The sequence below is a fragment of the Dipodomys ordii genome, unplaced genomic scaffold (genome assembly GCF_000151885.1).
Source record: "Dipodomys ordii isolate 6190 unplaced genomic scaffold, Dord_2.0 Scaffold43, whole genome shotgun sequence".
NCBI classification, from domain to species: Eukaryota; Metazoa; Chordata; class Mammalia; order Rodentia; family Heteromyidae; genus Dipodomys; species Dipodomys ordii.
The window spans coordinates 7,125,550-7,142,693 of NW_012267259.1; the positions used below are offsets into that span (position 1 = coordinate 7,125,550).

The 17,144-nt window shown below is 34.2% G+C and overlaps 1 protein-coding gene across 3 annotated transcripts in view; it reads left to right on the top strand.

The window, feature by feature from the left end:
- Positions 1-17,144, top strand: part of Wdr7 (WD repeat domain 7) — a 295,434-nt gene that overhangs the window by 22,181 nt on the left and 256,109 nt on the right. For all 3 annotated transcript variants that reach the window (XM_013019010.1, XM_013019012.1, XM_013019011.1), the window contains exons 8-13: positions 1,035-1,180; positions 1,512-1,614; positions 2,703-2,844; positions 3,064-3,312; positions 4,212-4,432; positions 16,293-16,488. In XM_013019010.1, the coding sequence (XP_012874464.1) occupies positions 1,035-1,180; positions 1,512-1,614; positions 2,703-2,844; positions 3,064-3,312; positions 4,212-4,432; positions 16,293-16,488 (1,057 nt within the window). The remainder of the gene's footprint in view (positions 1-1,034; positions 1,181-1,511; positions 1,615-2,702; positions 2,845-3,063; positions 3,313-4,211; positions 4,433-16,292; positions 16,489-17,144) is intronic.

Sequence of the window (17,144 nt, forward strand, 5' to 3'; positions counted from 1 at the left end):
ATACCATCCCTCAGCTCTTCAGCTCAAGGCTAGCGCTCTACCATTTGAGCCACAGTGCCACTTCTGGTTTTCTGGTGGTTTATTGGAGATAAGAGTCTCATAGACTTTCCTGCTGGGGGTTAGCTTTGAACCATGATCTTCAGATCTCAGCCTCCTGAGTAGCTAGGATTACAGACATGAGCCATTGGTGCCTGGCTGGTGAAACATTTCTTTTTAAATGTAAATAGTATTAACTAGCCAGGTCCCACTGGCTTTTGCTTATAATCAGATTTCAGGAGGCTGAAATCTGAAAAGGCTTAAATTTGAGAATTACCCTTGGAAGCTAGCCTGGGCCCACAACCAAGATACTTTCATTTTCAACTAACCAGCAAAAGCCAAAAAGTGGTAGAACACCAGCTCTGAGCTTAAAAGGCCAAGGGTTCAAACTCCAGTACATTCTAGAACCCCCTAAAAAAATGTTAACTAGTGACATTGAATCTATTAAGTACCTTTCCTTTTTTTTTTTCCCGTTGGTTTTGGACAGGGGCCTGGGCCCTGTCCCTGAGCACCTTTTTCCTCAAGGCTAGTGCTCTACCATTTTGAACCACAGTGTGACTTTTGGTTTTCTGGTGGTTAATTGGAGATAAAAGTCTCATGGTATTTCCTGATGGGGCTGAATTTGAACCATGTTCCTCAGATTTCATCCTCCTGAATAGTTAGAATTATAGGCATGAGCCACCAGCATCTGGCCAAGTACTGGGTTTTAATTCAGGGCCTTGGTGCTTTCTTAGGCTTGCTTGGCTGGTGCTCTGTCGTTTAAGCTGTATCTGCAGTCTAGCTTTTTAGTGATTAATTGGAGATAAACTCTCATAGACTCTTCTGCCTGGACTGGCTTGAACCATGATCTTCTAGACCTCAGTCTTCTGAGTAGCTCAGATTATAGGCACAAGCTACTAGTGTCCAGCCTGCCTGAATTTGTTAAATTTATTTTCAGAATTTTATCAGTTAAAACATGGCTGTGTCATATAACACCATGGAATTCTTATTTCTTATAGGTATTTGATGCTGGAGACTATTCCCTGTTATGTTCAGGTCCTAGTGAAAATGGACAAACATGGACTGGAGGGGACTTTGTGTCAGCTGATAAAGTGATCATCTGGACTGAAAATGGGCAAAGCTATATTTACAAACTTCCTGCCAGGTATGCAATGGATCAGAAGTTAGTATTTTAATTAAAAAAAAAAGGATTCAGAACGTTGGGTAGAAATCTGAAAATGTCAAAATGTATGTGGTATAAAATTTAAGGCAAAACATTTCAGAGTGTCTTAAGGTAGGTTTATATCCCAGTGTAATCTCAAATTAAAAAAATGAGGTAGATTCTTATTTGAAGGGTACTGTTTTTATAACATTACTTTGTTTACTGCCAGTATTAATGAAAATCATTGTAAAACAAAACCCTTATCATCATATGGAATGCTGAGCTATGCCTTGCTGGTATTTTAAGTGGATTTTATTTTATTTTTTCATTTCAGTTGCCTTCCTGCTAGTGATTCGTTTCGTAGTGATGTGGGAAAAGCAGTTGAAAATTTAATTCCTCCAGTACAACATAGCCTCTTGGATAGAAAAGATAAAGAGGTAAAACTCTTCAGGTATCATATATAATTGATAGCTAAATTAATTGGTGACTTGTAGTTAATCATTTGAAAGATTCAGTATAATTCAAGGCACTTAGATGTCAAACATCTTGATTTGGTCAGTTATAAGCACATTTTAAATTTTGCTTGTTTTGAAATGTGCGTTCATTTTTACAGTTCAAGTGATCTTACTGATTAAATATTAGAAATGACTTTCTAATTAAATTCATACTGACAATGTAAATTTATTTTAAATAAACAAGTATATTACTGTTTTTCAGGCTAAGGTATTGTACTTCAATAGTCTAGCATTTATATTTCATGTATATATTTATATATAATATATATGTAAATATATATAGAATATATATATAAACATATATATAAAATGTATATATATTTATATATATTTCATGCATTTATACTCTGAATTTTAATGTTGAGAAAACTACTGTATTTACAACTAAGTGATTTCTCTGAAGTCAGAAATTTTGAGCAGAAAAAAGTTATTTCAAAAGACCCTGATGAATATTTTTGTTTCTAAGTAGTCCATAGCTAACATACTAGGTAAGGCTCAAATTGAATATGTAGCTGTGATGTTGTACTACAAGTTGAAAATTACACTCATGCTCCTCTAGTTGTACAAGCTTGATAGTATGATTCTGCTGCTGTTCCAAGTTACTGACCAGGAGTGGCAAAAAATGTAGGAGTAGGGAATTTTTTCCTTTTATTATCTACATAGAGACTTTTCTTTTGCAAATGTCTATAAAATGGGCATTCAGGTAAGTTTCCTTGTCGTGACTAGTAACTAGGTTTTATAAAACAAAAATATGAATACCAATTTTAGAGAAAGACTGTATCGTTTTTGTTTTCTTGGGTGCTTTTGTTATACTATTGTTGACATGGATATGATATCCATATAATATAATGCCATAACATTAAATTAAAATAACGTTAAACAATCAGCAACCACTTTTTACAGTAGGGAGTGAAACAAAGTGTCTAACATTATTATTTTAAAAATGTTAATGTGTAAAATACATTGATTTTAAAATATAGCTAACGATATTTGAATAATTTTTTTGACAGTTGCTTATTTGTCCTCCTGTTACTCGGTTCTTCTATGGATGCAAGGAATATTTCCATAAGCTATTAATTCAAGGTGATTCTTCTGGAAGGTTAAATATTTGGAATATATCAGACACTGCTGATAAACAGGAAGGTGAAGAAGGTAATAGTAAATTATGTGCATTAATTTCTTAATACTCTTAACATCTGAAGTCCTAACCGTTGAATAATTCATATGATCATATATTATTGTCTTCTAATAATTATATTTGATGAACGTTGTCTTTGGTACATTGTTGAACTAACCAATATTATTTTAATGTTTGAACTTTATTAAACATGTTTTTTCTTTTCTTTTCAATACAAAATAAAACCTCTCCAGGGCTGAAAATGACAACTTCTATTAGTTTGCAAGAGGCATTTGATAAGCTGAATCCTTGTCCTGCTGGAATTATAGATCAGCTAAGTGTGATTCCCAACAGTAATGAGCCTCTTAAAGTAACTGCAAGTGTGTACATCCCAGCACATGGCCGCCTTGTTTGTGGCCGCGAAGATGGAAGCATAATCATTGTACCTGCCACACAGACGGCCATTGTACAGCTACTGCAGGGAGAACACATGCTTAGAAGAGGTATAGTGAAGATCTGTACCCCTCTTATGTGCTTTGAGAACTCTGTAACCCTGGTATTGAAAATGTCTATATTCTGTTTTTAGGAATAAAATCAATCAAGATAGTTGTTAGTGTACTATGTATGTCATAGAGTTTAAGGTATAGATAATGAAATATTAAATGTATTTTCATAACAAATGCCATATAATGACTAAACAAAGAAGTATTCAATTTTATCTCTCAACATATATTAATAGCTTCATTGATTATTATTTCTGTTGATTAGTAAATAACTATTAGCAGTATCGATACTCTTCAAGAACAATTCTGTCCAGTAGAAATCTAATATAAACCATGTAGGTAATTTTCTAGCAGCCTGTTTCATTTCATACAGTGAAGCAGGTGAAACTATTTATAATACTATGTATAATGTATCACAGGTAACAAAGCTGTTTTTCTTTAGTTTTGTAATAGATATGGAAATTATTAGTGAAATATTTAACTTTTTTTTTAACTTACTTCTTTAAAATCTTGTGACTACTTGACATGAAATCAGGGTTAGTACCACAGTAGCTACTGCAACTGTCTTAGAAGATAAAATTGTGCCAAGCTCTGGTGGCTCATGCCTGTCATCTTAGCTCCTCAGAACATTGAAATCTGAGGATACCAGTTCAAAGCCGGCCTGCGCAGACATATCTGAGTATGGCTTAGTTGGTAGAGTACTAACTCTGAGAGAAAAAAGTTAAGCAAGAGTGTGAGGTTCTGGGTTCAAGCCCCACTACTAGCACAAAAAAAATGGAGGTAAAATTGGAAGCTTCTTCTGTGGTATAGTTCTTTTGGCATTTCATGTTTACTTTTACTTGTTGAATCTTTGTAAGACTTTAATTTTCCCATTTTTAAATCCAAAACCTCATTCACAGGTTGGCCACCTCACAGAACACTTCGTGGTCATCGGAACAAAGTCACATGTTTGCTATATCCTCATCAGGTCTCAGCTCGCTATGATCAAAGATATCTGATATCTGGAGGTGTGGATTTTTCCGTCATAATTTGGGACATATTTTCTGGAGAAATGAAACATATCTTCTGTGTTCATGGTGGTGAGATTACTCAACTTCTAGTTCCACCTGAAAACTGTAGTGTAAGTTGATATCTACAAATGAACATTTCACTTGGATACCTAGAGAGGATTGTGTTGCCATCAGACATATAAATGTAATCTAGAGTAATTTACAGAAACTTTGAAAGGAGAATCAACAGCACTCTTTCCATGTTAGCATTAAGATGGTAGTAACATTTAGACAAAGTCATGGTCTAAGGTAGAAGATGAGCAATTTTCCCCTTAATATTAGCTCATAAATTACATACCATATTCCGAGAGCAGTTTAGAAAAAATATATGGAATGAAATGTTGAATTTTTAGTTTAAAATATTCCAAAGATAATCTAGTCTTTTGAGTTTTAGGTACATCTGGGCTAAATGAAAATGAACATATACTTCCATAGGAGCTAAATGTAAATGTACTTAATAGAAGGGTTCATTTAAAAAAAGTTACTGTAACAAGGGAAAAGAAGTTCTAAAGCAGAGAAATGCTAATTGTTTCAAAAATTCCTTGTTAAAATGTACAAGCAGTCTCCTTTTATATGTTATAGTTAAATTTTATTTTCCTAAAATATAAAGCCAAGAAAAAGAATTAAGCAAAATAATTCATTGTTTACTATGTTAAGTTGATGGTGGAGAAACATAAATTTCTATCTGCTAGGCAGACTAGATGCCAAGTGGGAGATGAGCTATAAAGGGACTCTTTTCTAAATCTGAAGACTGAGACTATTATTATATCTCAACTACTGTTTGTATGTTTCTTTGTTACCCTTTTTTTTACTTCTTCAACTGAATTATTGTATTACATTTTTACCTAAAATCTTTTCAAATTCCTATCAATTAGCACTGGTTTAGTGCCAGATTCACTGATTGTATATATTTTTATTGAACTATTTCTCTATTTTTGTTTGTGGGCATTTGAATTGTTAAAAATATCTTGGCATATTCATAGATAATAAATACTACCCAACTAAAATGTCATGTATAGTGCCTAAATTGAATGGATTATACTTTTATCTTTGAGGTTTGTTAAAGGCATCTTGTTTAATATTGTTAATATTGTTTTCCATAAATGGTCTTAAGAAAAGTGCTTTGAAATTGAGTTTTGACCTACTGAATAATCTAGTTAGCTGATATTAAACTATTCACTTAATATACAACATATAATGTAAGTATTAAGTAGAGTTGATGATTTTTGTCATTGCAAATTGAGTTCATTGCTTTAAATGAGTGTTTTTGGCCTTATATCTTATCACTCAGATATAATAGTTATACAATTATAATTAGATTCAAATTTAAAGAAATAGTTCATTAAATTTAAATTATTAAATTAGATTTTCCACTTTAAATATTCCTATATTTAAATTTTTATTTTTTTTGTGATGTTTGATATTAACCATATGTACTAGAGAAAGACATTATCACTGAGTTAAATTCTCTTAGAGGACTTTATGAAAACAGGTTTGCTAAAATTTTAACTGTCTTATTCAATTTTCTTCTGTATTTGGATTATTTATTAGTGTCTTAAAATATTTTATAGGCTGGGAATGTGGTGTACTGGTAGAGTGCCTGCCTAGCATGCATGCAGCCCTGGGTTCAGTTCCTCAGTACCACGTAAACAGAAAGAGCTGGAAGTAGCCCTGTGGCTCAAGTGGTAGAGTGCTAGCCTTGAGCAAAAGAAGCTCAGGGACAGTGCACAGACCCTGAGTTCAAGATCCAGGACTGGCAAAAAAATTAAAAATAATATATATACATGTATATATTATAAGTATTTAATATTGTACAGTATAAATTGCTAAAGGCATTGAAGTTCACTGGTAAAAAGGATTTCCCATTTTCCCCTGTTTTGTAGCTCTCTGGTTCTCTTAAGATCTTTTCATCCTTCAGAGTTTTCCTATATTATACTGCAGAACTATAAATGTTAGTTAATTTTACTCAGACAATTAAGAAATTTAAGCCATATAGAACACATAGAGATAGAAGGCTTTTTAGACTTGAATAGCTGTCCAAGGTAAATGAGTGAATTGCCAAAATCTGAACTCTAGGAGAGGAGGCCAAAAGACTGAGAGCTCTAGCTGCTTAGGGGCTGAGGCAAAGATGGAGAGAGGAAAGCCACTGTTTCTTTTCTTTTTTTTTAAATTTTCATTGTAAAGGTGATGTACAGAGAGATTACAGTTAACGTAAGTCAGGTATTGTACATTTTTTTGAACAGTGTGACCTCTTCCCTCATTTTCTCCCAGGATTTTTCTCCCAGCCCCATTGCCCCTGCACCCCCACCCCCACCCCAGTTGTAGAGTTCATTTTCAACATAATGTCTAGTGAGTATCACTGTTGAACTAGTTCACACTTTATCCCACTATTTCTGTGTTTCCCCTAAAAGGTACAGAAATAAAAAAAAAACAGTAGCAAAAGGGAAAAATAAGAAAAAAAACCCTACAAACACTAAAATAAAAAAAATCTTCTATTTTTGGGAGTTCTGTTTAATAAGCATCATTATATATAATCATATGCACAGAACTATTGCTCCCTTGTGATCCTCTCCTAAGAATATCCTCCTCTCGTCTTACTGTGTGAATGTTTAGAATCCTGTTTAATTTATTATGTCCAAGTGTAATTTTGTCTTTTACCATCCATTGGGTTTATTTGTAGATTTATAAGTACATGGATCAAAATTGTGATATATACACAATGGAATTATATGTTTTCTTCAGAAAGAATGACATTGCTCCATTTGTAAGGAATTGGAAAGGCTTGGCAAAAATTATATTAAGTGAAGTAAGCCAGACCCAAAGAAACATAGGCTGTATGTATTAAGCCAGTGTTTCTCCTGCTTCTAGTACTATAGCTGAAAAGTCCCTCCAGGTCTCTGTACACCCTCCCTCTCATCTACTTGCTAGATTAGTTTCCCTTCACCTGCTATTTGTTTTTTCCTGTATTATAAATTCTAGTATACTCTGTGTGCCAAATTAGAAACTTTTAAAACTAAACTTCGGAAAAAATACTAAGAGAGGAAAGTAACTTCAAAATATCAGGATTGCAGTATAAAATATTTTCCTTCATAAAACAAATAGATGTGTGTGACAGGAATAAAAAGTCAGATATTAAAAAATAACACAAGATGACCCCTAGAAAATTTCCTGCTTAAAGAATTGTAGCAGCTGGATGCTGGTGGCTCACGCTGGTAATCCTAGCTACTGAGGAGGCTGAGATCTGAGGATCACGGTTCAAAGCCAGTCAGGGCAGAAAAGTCTGTGAGACTCTTATCTCCAATTAACCACCGGAAAACCGGAAGTGGTGCTGTGGCTCAAGAGGTAGAGCGCTTGCCTTGAGCTGAAGAACGCAGAGATAGCGCCCAAGCCCAGAGTTCAAGCACCATCACTGACAAAAAAAAAAAAAAAAGAATCGTAGCAATGTGTTTTTATGGAGCTTTCCACATTTTCTCAATTGATTTGGGGGTTCAGTAGGCTACAGTCTACAACTGTGTATGTTTGTGTAATGTGTATATTTATATGTACATATACATACATATAGATAATACAAGTATTTAAAATAAAATAGAAGATTAAGTACCAAATTCATAGCCTGGTACCAAATATTTATTTAATATTTATTTCCCTCATTTAAATAATGATTAAATTATCTGAGCTATTTTTCTCCTAGAATTGCTTGAAGCCAAAATTTTGGGAAATGTTTTAAAATGAATTATTTATTACTTATGTTTCTGCATGTGAACAGGTTTTAAATATGTCTTAAAATACATTAATATATAAATAGTGATTAGTTTTCATTTAGAATTGTGACATAATCTCCCCCAAACATCCAGAAGGTGGCAGCATGGATTTGTGAGAACAGAATGTCTAACCTAAACATTAGATTCCCAGCCCCTAGAAACAAATATGATGGTGTAAAGGTAGTAAAAGTAGTATTTTTGTTGCTAGAGCTTACAGCTAGTAAGAGCATCTACCAGATTAGATTTTCTTTTTTTAATAACTGTGCTTTATTTGTTTCTATTCTGTCTTTTTTCCTCCCTCACAGTCTTCCTCTTTCCCTCGCTTTCCATTAATTGTACAAGGGGGAATTCCACTGTGACATTTCCACACATGTGGGCAATGGATCCTGATTAACTTCACTTGCTTTATTACACTCTCCCATCCCAACCACCCTGTCTTCAGAAAAATTTGAACAGGTTTCATTGTTCTGTGTGCATACATAACTTATTTAATTTATTTAATTTGGGCAGGGTCATTTTGGCAGAGTCATTTTAGAATATTTTCCTCTTACTAATACTAGGGTAAGAATTAGTGTTGGTAATTATTTTGGCAACTTCCAATGACTTTTCTTAATCTTAAATTAATTTTAAAGAACAAATTAACTTTTTTTTGTTAGTCATGGGGCTTGAACTCTGGGGCCTGGGCGCAGTACCTCAGCTCTTCAGCTCAAGGCTGGCGCTGTACCACTTGAGCCACAGTGCCACTTCCAGCTTTTTTTTTCTGCTTATGTGGGGCTGAGGAATCGAACCCAGGGCCTCTTGCATGCAAGGTAAGCACTCAACCACTGAGCCACCTTCCCAGCCCAACAAGTTAATTTTGAAAGCCATGTGAACAGGTATTGCTAGATTGCCTTCAAAAGATTAGCAATGGTATGCACAATCATCATTATAATTGTATAACTTTCCATCTTCCCATTTAGGATTTTCCAAACTTTTAAAATTTTCTATACTTGTAAGTAGCTGTATGTAGAATACATGTGAGTAGAGCTCTTATTTTCTAGAAAACATAAAAAGATAGCAATAACATTTTGCTGATTTATATTCTTTTTTTTTAATTTTTTTATTGTGAAAATACTGTACAGAGGGATTACAATTACATGGGCAAGATAATGAGTACATTTCTTATCAAGCATTGTAGCCTCCTCCTTTGTTTCCCCTTCCCATCCTCCCCCTGCTGATTTATATTTTTTATGATGTTATGCTAGTATATTTCTCCTTTTTTTAATATTGGGGATCAAATCCAGGACCTGGCATCAGCTAAACAAGTGCTGTCCCATTGAACCTCACCTTAGAGACAAAGTTTTGCTCTGTAGTTCAGGCTGTCTTTGAACTCACTATGTAGTCCAGTTTGGCTTCAAATTTGCCATTCTCCTGTCTGAATTGCAAGTATGGCTCACCAAACATTGCTGTTTTATTATGTTTTAAACTGTCACATACTAATGTACTCAAGATAAAAATTAATTTTTCTATGTATGTTATCTATACATTCAAATTTCCCTGTTTCTTATGTAGGAAGCAAAAGAAAATCAGAACTATAGGCAATGGTTGTATTAAAAGCAAACAAAACATTTTACTAGAAATTTATCAGGTGAAATAATGCTAAAAATTACCTATTTCTAGAAATACCTGAGAGGCTTGTCAAGTCTAAGGTCAAGTCATAAGCACACTTGATCATTGTTTTGCTCTTTGCTTCCAAGATGATGACTTCTCTCTGTGACTTCATATAGCAGGGATAGAAAAAAGGAATGACTATTGCCCCAAACTTTTCCATAAGCACAGTAATCCCTTCAATTGGGGTGGAATCTTCATGACCTTGTTATCTCCCAGAGACCCATTCCTTAAGACTGTCAGTTTCAGTTTAGGTTCCAACCCATGCATTTTGGAAGGACACATTATAGTCGAACTTAAGCTCATGTCTACTTGATATGCTTACTGTGAGTACTAAATGAACTAATCCATGTACCATATCTAGAAAAGCACCTTCCTTATATTAACAGTTCAGACAGCAGGTATTATTGTGTTTACATTTTGTTACAATTTAGTATTCGCTAAAATTTTCCTTTGTAAAAAGTTAACAAGTAACGTTACTTATTCAGTATTTTTTCTCTGATATGTATTCTCTTTTATATTAAGTTTTTCATATTTATTTGCTATTTTTAAAGGGAGCAGTGGAAGAAGAATGGGAATTCTAATAGCTCATTTTTTGTTGTCCTTTGACAACAATAGTGAATCAAGGAAGATGTTAAAACTTGTCTTCAAAAGTCTTGTTGCTGATGAAAAATGTAATTATCCAATTACTTGAATAGTCAGCATTTTGGTTGGATCACTTAGTCTAATTTTGCAAAATATTTATTAAGGAAACATGAACAGTGCTTTACATTTTCTTCTCTTGAAAAAAGAAGGACGTATTTCTGAAACTTGAAAAAAATGATATTTAGCTTTGTTGAAGTCTGAAAACAAAATTAACATTTGGGAACCATACACATTTATTTTGCCTTCAGGTAGAATATTTCAAAGTGATACATGATGCATCTTAGTGGCACATTTATGTTGCATAGGAGTTCTGGGAAGTAGAAGAAGTACAAGAAATGATTAAGAGACTAGTGGGATTGATTTATGAGCAAAAGAAGCTGGTCATTTAATAGCTTGTCTACTGATGGTCATATTTAAAATGAGAGACAATAGAGTGTTTATATACTTAGAGGATATCCATGCAAAGGGAATATTTCTTGAGCAAATACAAAATTGCTTCTTAATACCACAAGAGAGTAATAAAGGTTAGAAAAAATAGCAAAAGAAGAAAATAAAAGTATATATTATTTACATTGGGAGCTGTTGGAAAGTAGAATCATCTCCCCAGAGAGCTGTTGGATGGGATAAACTGTCTCTAATTTCTGTAATTCATGGCAGATGCTTAGGAACAAGTTACATAAGAGGTTTCTGGGAATAGTTTAAAATGAAGTCTTGTAAAATGTGTAGGGTCAGACTGGATGACCTAGGTGGTATATTCTGACTCTAGCAGCTTCTCTGATAGCTGTGGCATTCTGCTTTTCAGCTCTAATGTACTGGGTAGATTAATTACTGGCAAATTCAATGAACCTTTATATGGTTTCAGATTAGAATTCTTTGAAAACTGAACATTTTTCTCAGATCATCCTTGTTTTGGTCCAGTATTCTTCCATTTCTCTTTGCCTCAGTTATTTTCATCAAAAAAAAAATAGAATAGTTACTGGGTTAAATATTCTATTGCTTACTCCTAGCCTTTACCTTTAATTAGCATTCCATGTCACTGTATAGTGCTTATAGGATGTAATTTGGTGAATGTTTTGTTAAAAATTATTATAAAGGTGGTGTACAGAGTGACTATAGTTATATGAATCAGATAAACATTTCTTTTTGGATAAAAACACCCTTCCCTGACTCTCTCTTGGTTTTTCCCTCCCATCTCTGACCACAAGTTTGTATAGTTCATTTTCAATATAGTGTCTAGTACCATTGCTGCACTTGTCCACCCTTTGTCCTTCTGTTTCTGTACCTTCCCCTATCCTCTCAAAGACAAACGAACAAAGAAGAAGACAAGAAAATGAAATCAGCAATGAAGAAAAAAAAAACCTCTTGTTTTCACTTCCTAGAGTTCGATAAATTTTATTTGATATTTAAATATTTATTTAAATAGTATTTCAATAGGTATTATTTTGTATGGTCAGATACACATAGACATTGCACCTTTGTGTGCACCTTTGTGTTCTTCTCCTAAGAGTTTCCTGCTTTGGTCTCACTGTGTGTGAATGCATAAAAGGTCAATGTTCACCTTTAAACTACTAATGAAGTTGGTAGGGTACTCATTCTGTGCTATACAGATTTTCCATCCATAACAATAAAAATTTTAAATGAAATTTAGTATTAACTACTTTAAGTCAGTTAATAGCAGTGGTTTGTGAAGAAGAAATTGTGAGACAGTAAATTGAGATATGGGGAGGAAATTTTTATTTTAGCCCAAATTTGTCAACATTCTCTTGTCTCAGATTCTCAGTATAGTTTGTGACCTAGCCATCAAAGTGGGCAGAGAAAATAGGGATGAAAGGCATTCCTAATGGCAGATCAGTTATTTGCTCATCAGATGCATTGAATTTCAAACAAGATTCTCTTCTGTTGTTGTTGTTTGTTTGTTTGTTTGTTTTGTCAGTCAGGGGCTTGAACTCTGGGCTTGGGCGCTGTCCCTGTGCTCTTCAGCTCAAGGTGAGCACTCTGCTACTTGAGCCACAGCGCCACTGCCAGTTTTCTAGTGGTTTATTAGAGATAAGAGTCTCATGGACTTTCCTGTCTGAGCTGGCTTTGAACTGCGATCCTCAGATCTCAGCCTCCTGAGTAGCTAGGATTACAGGCCTGAGCCACGGGCGCCGGGAAGATTCTCTTCTTTAATCTAGCAAGATGCAGCCAGAAAATTCACGATTATATCAAGTGTTCATTAACATTCATAATCAACAAACTTCCTAAGGATATGTATATATTGTACTTGAAGTATTGGCTAATCTAACATGGTAAACATTAGTAAGAGATTTGAGAAAAATTTCATTTATCTCAAATTTGTTTATTTAAATATTGAAACTTTATATTAGAATGTTTGTGCTCATTTTAGAATGTACATAATATATTGATACAGAAGCACACGTATGTACCTTATGTAATAATCAGAGTAGGGATGGGGCTGGGGATTGGAGAAGAACAATGTGAGGAGTGACATTGACTGAGAAGTATTATACTCATGACCTGATTTATGGGATTATAAACCCTTTGAATAATTACTTAATAATATATATTTAAAATATACATGATATAAATAAAATAAAATGTACAGTCCTTAACTTGAATTTTACAATATTCATTAATGTGCAGTTCAGTGAATAATATTAAGCATCTAAAATATGCATTATATATTGGCATAGAAACGTGTATATGAAATATATATTAATACATCTATGTTATGTATGTGCATATACTACATTCCAAATTTGTTTTAGTGAATCAGTGTGCAATCAAAAGAGTTTGCAGTATACATGCTTTTCAAATAACTTGGAAGATATGAACTGACCTTTTTACTTGTTTTATCATTTTACTTAAAAATTTTAAATGTTTTATACACTATATTGTTATATTGCCATTGGTGTTAGATCATCTTTTTGTGCCTTTTCTACCTGAAATGGAAAAATGTGAAGTGGAATGGAATGAATCAAATTATATAATTAGTCATTGTAGGTAAAGTAGCTGTTTAGTAACTTCAATCTCATGAATTTAATAATGAAGGGATTAATTCAGTTTCTGAGGAAGCTGAACCTAAATCAGGAAGAAATATGAATTATAAAATATTCTTTAAAAATACTTCCTTATTTTTGAGGATAAGAGAAAGTCAAGTTAATATGTTTTTGCAAATTTTTGAAACATTTTCACTTAAAAGATAGCTGAGAATTATTACTCTTTATTGTTAGAGTTAAAAATAAAATCAAAGTTGTGCTTGAATGGTTCTTTTCCTTTAAATAGGGTAGTCATTTGCTGCATTTATACCATTTTGTTTTCACATAGGCTTGCCCCAGCTCACTTTGAAACTCAGTCCTCAGATCTCAGACTCCTGTGTAGCTAGTATTACAGCTGTGAGCCACCAGCACCCCCTGGAACTATTCTTTTTAGCTAATTATGACCAGAAGAAAAGACCACATTTTCTGATGGAATAAATAAATAAAATGACTGCTTTTTATAAAAAATTGGCTTTATGTAGTTTTTAAAAAAACATTTTTATCAAGTTGATGTTACAAAGTTGAAAATTCTAGTTACCACCACTATAGCAATCACCTCTTTTTATAAAATAAATAATTTGTAGACAAGCAAAGTATTCTTTGTATTAAATTTTCTTTTTCCCTCCTTCCCCCTCCCCTCCTTTTCTCTTTCTCTTTTTCTCTCCTTCTTTCCTTCCTTCCTTCCTTCCTTCCTTCCTTCCTTCCTTCCTTCTTTCCTTCCTTCCTCCCTCCCTCCCTTCCTCCCTCCCTCCTTCCCTTCCTCCCTCCTCCTCCTTCCTTCCTTCCCTTCCCTTTCCTTCCCTTCCCTTCCATTCCCTTCCCTTCCCTTCTTTCCCCTTCCTTTCCCCTTCCTTCCCTTCCATCCCTTCCTACCTTTTCTTTCCTTTCTTTTTGTGCCAGTCTTGGGGCTTGAACTCAGGGCCTAAGTGCTGTCCCTGAGGTTTTTGTTTTTTGTTTTTTTTGTGTGTGGGGTCCGGTCATGGGGCTTGAACTCTGGGCCTGGGCACTGTCCCTCTGCTCTTCAGCTCAAGGCTAGCTCTCTACCACTTGAGCCACAGCACCACTTCTGGCTTTTTTCTTTTTGCTTATGTGGTGCTGAGGAATCGAACCCAGGGCTTCATGAATGCAAGGCAAGTGCTACCACTGAAACACCTTTCCAGTCCCTGTCCCTGAGTTTTTTTGCTCAAGACTAGTGCTCTACCACTTGAGCCATCCTCCACTTCTAGGTTTTTCATAGTTAATTTGAGATGTGTCTCATGGACTTTGCTGCCTGGGCTGGCTTTGAACCTTGATCCTCTAATCTCAACTCCCCTAGTAGCTCTAATGCCCTGCTTTATTCAGAATTTTACTTTAGGTAGTTAACAAATACAAAACTATGGTAAAGTAAGTAAAAATAAAATTAAATTGTGAAGAAGAAAAAAGGAGAGACACAGATGAGTTTACATTCAGATGTTCATCTCCAAGATTTTTTTCCCTGTCATATACAGAAAATTCAGTCATGAATTTCTTAGCATTCACAGCACTAAAGGAGTCAGTTTTCCCCAAAATGGGTGCCTTTCAAACCACATCCAATATGATTATCGTAGTCTTAACAAATTTAGACATGATGTTGTATTGCTTAATGGAAATCATTATAGAATATTTTAAAAAGTCTTGCAATTTCTATGGTTAATAACAATATTGATAACAGTTACATGGCTTCAGTGTTTTTCATGAATACTTAACCACCTCATCCTTTTTATTTCACCTGATGACTATCAACATTTCCCACAACTATCTACGTTTTCCACAGGGAATCAGTTAGATACTGATGTTAAACTGAAACTGTCTGCTTAGGAAAAGTCCAGCAGGGTAAGGTTTGACAAGTTTCTTCTTTAGATTGCTTAGAAGGAAGAGTGTACATATATAGGCATATATACACACATACATATTTGCACACATATATACATATATGTATGAAAGCTGAAGCATCTTGTCCTCAAGAGTTAGCCACAATTTACATAATGGATTCTAAGTGATTGTTTTTATATGGTTTTTCTCAGTATGGCCTGATGGCATAATCCAAGTCACTATAAAGTTAAGTTTTAAATTGATTATAAATTGTCTTGGGTTTTTAATTTTCCATACTACAATCTGGAACTGTATTCAAATTTTTGTTGGTATTGAAAATATTTACTGCCTGTTTATATGTTCTCTTGTTCTAAAAAGAAATTAAAGGACAAAAATTAGAGATGAGCAAAAATACATTGCAGAGTGTTTAATGGGCTATTGTGTGGTTGGTTGAGGTGGTGCCTCTATTGGCATTATAGACAAGCTGTGAAGAAAGCAGATGTACATCTGAAGGTAATGTGAAGCATCTGGCTCCCAAAGCATGATCATGGCAGAGGGACCGTGAAAATACTCTTCTTGAGCAAAGGTGCAGGAGGATCCTGGGTCTAAATGACAACCAACACAAGGAAGCGCTGCAGAAAACAGCTCTTACAGCACACAAAGCAAGGTTCATACTGTGGATAAAGAACACATACGAACAGATCAATTGTTTTTTCCAGCTCTGCCTGCTCAGACAAAGCAATCCTTTTTAGTAAGGTCATTGTATTTATACAACAGACTTTTCAAAACAACTTCTCTAGTTTTTCAACTTCATTTAGTATTTTAAAGTATTTTGATGGTGGAACTTTGTTTTATATATAATATAAAGGAAGGATTTGTTCAATGTGACCTAATATTGTGTTTGGCTTTCAGTGATATTGAATATATAGTCAGCCTTCACTTTATTTATTAGCAGACAGAATCTCTTTATTTAAAATGTAACCTAAATAATAAAGGTTTTTCCTTTTCAGGCAAGAGTGCAGCACTGTGTCTGCTCTGTGGCCAGTGACCACTCAGTAGGACTTCTGAGTTTGCGAGAGAAAAAATGCATCATGCTGGCCTCCCGCCACCTTTTCCCTATTCAAGTAATCAAGTGGAGGCCCTCTGATGATTACCTCGTAGTGGGATGTTCAGATGGCTCTGTGTATGTCTGGCAAATGGACACTGGTAAGTGTGAAGAAGAATAGAAAACTAAATGAGTATACTTAGCTTGCTAAGAATTAAGTCTTTCCTGTAGGAAAAAAAGAGTGCTGGAATATAAGAAGCTTGCTACTTGGATTTTGAATTGTTTTATAAATAGTCTCTCAATATTCAATATTTATGTCATTATCAACAGAGAAATATGTAAATGTCCCCTTATTTGTTGTACTATATCAAATAATTTGCAGAGCAATTAATTAATCCTTGAAGGATACTATAGAAGATAATAATATGCAGATCAGGATGTATATAGCGATGACAAAATATAAGTAATATCTGTAGGATTTGTGAGAAAAATTGTGTAAAAGTTGATGTTGGTGTCAGCAAGATGTATTAGATTCATAACCTGTGGAAAAAGATGAAATTCTTCTTTAGATTAACAGCAGAAAAGCAGTGCTGGCCAGGTAACTGTAGGAGGTCATTGAAATATAGATTTCAAGCTCTAGAGAGAATGTGTAAAATTTCAGTTTTCACGAAATTGAAATAGAGAACAAGTAATGGTTAGATTAAAAAAGCACAGGCAGTGGTAAATATTTATACACAGATTACCATGGTTTTCCTGGAAATGTTTACACATATAGCTAAATGGCTTTGTGTAGGATTTTTTTTTTTTTTTTGGGTCC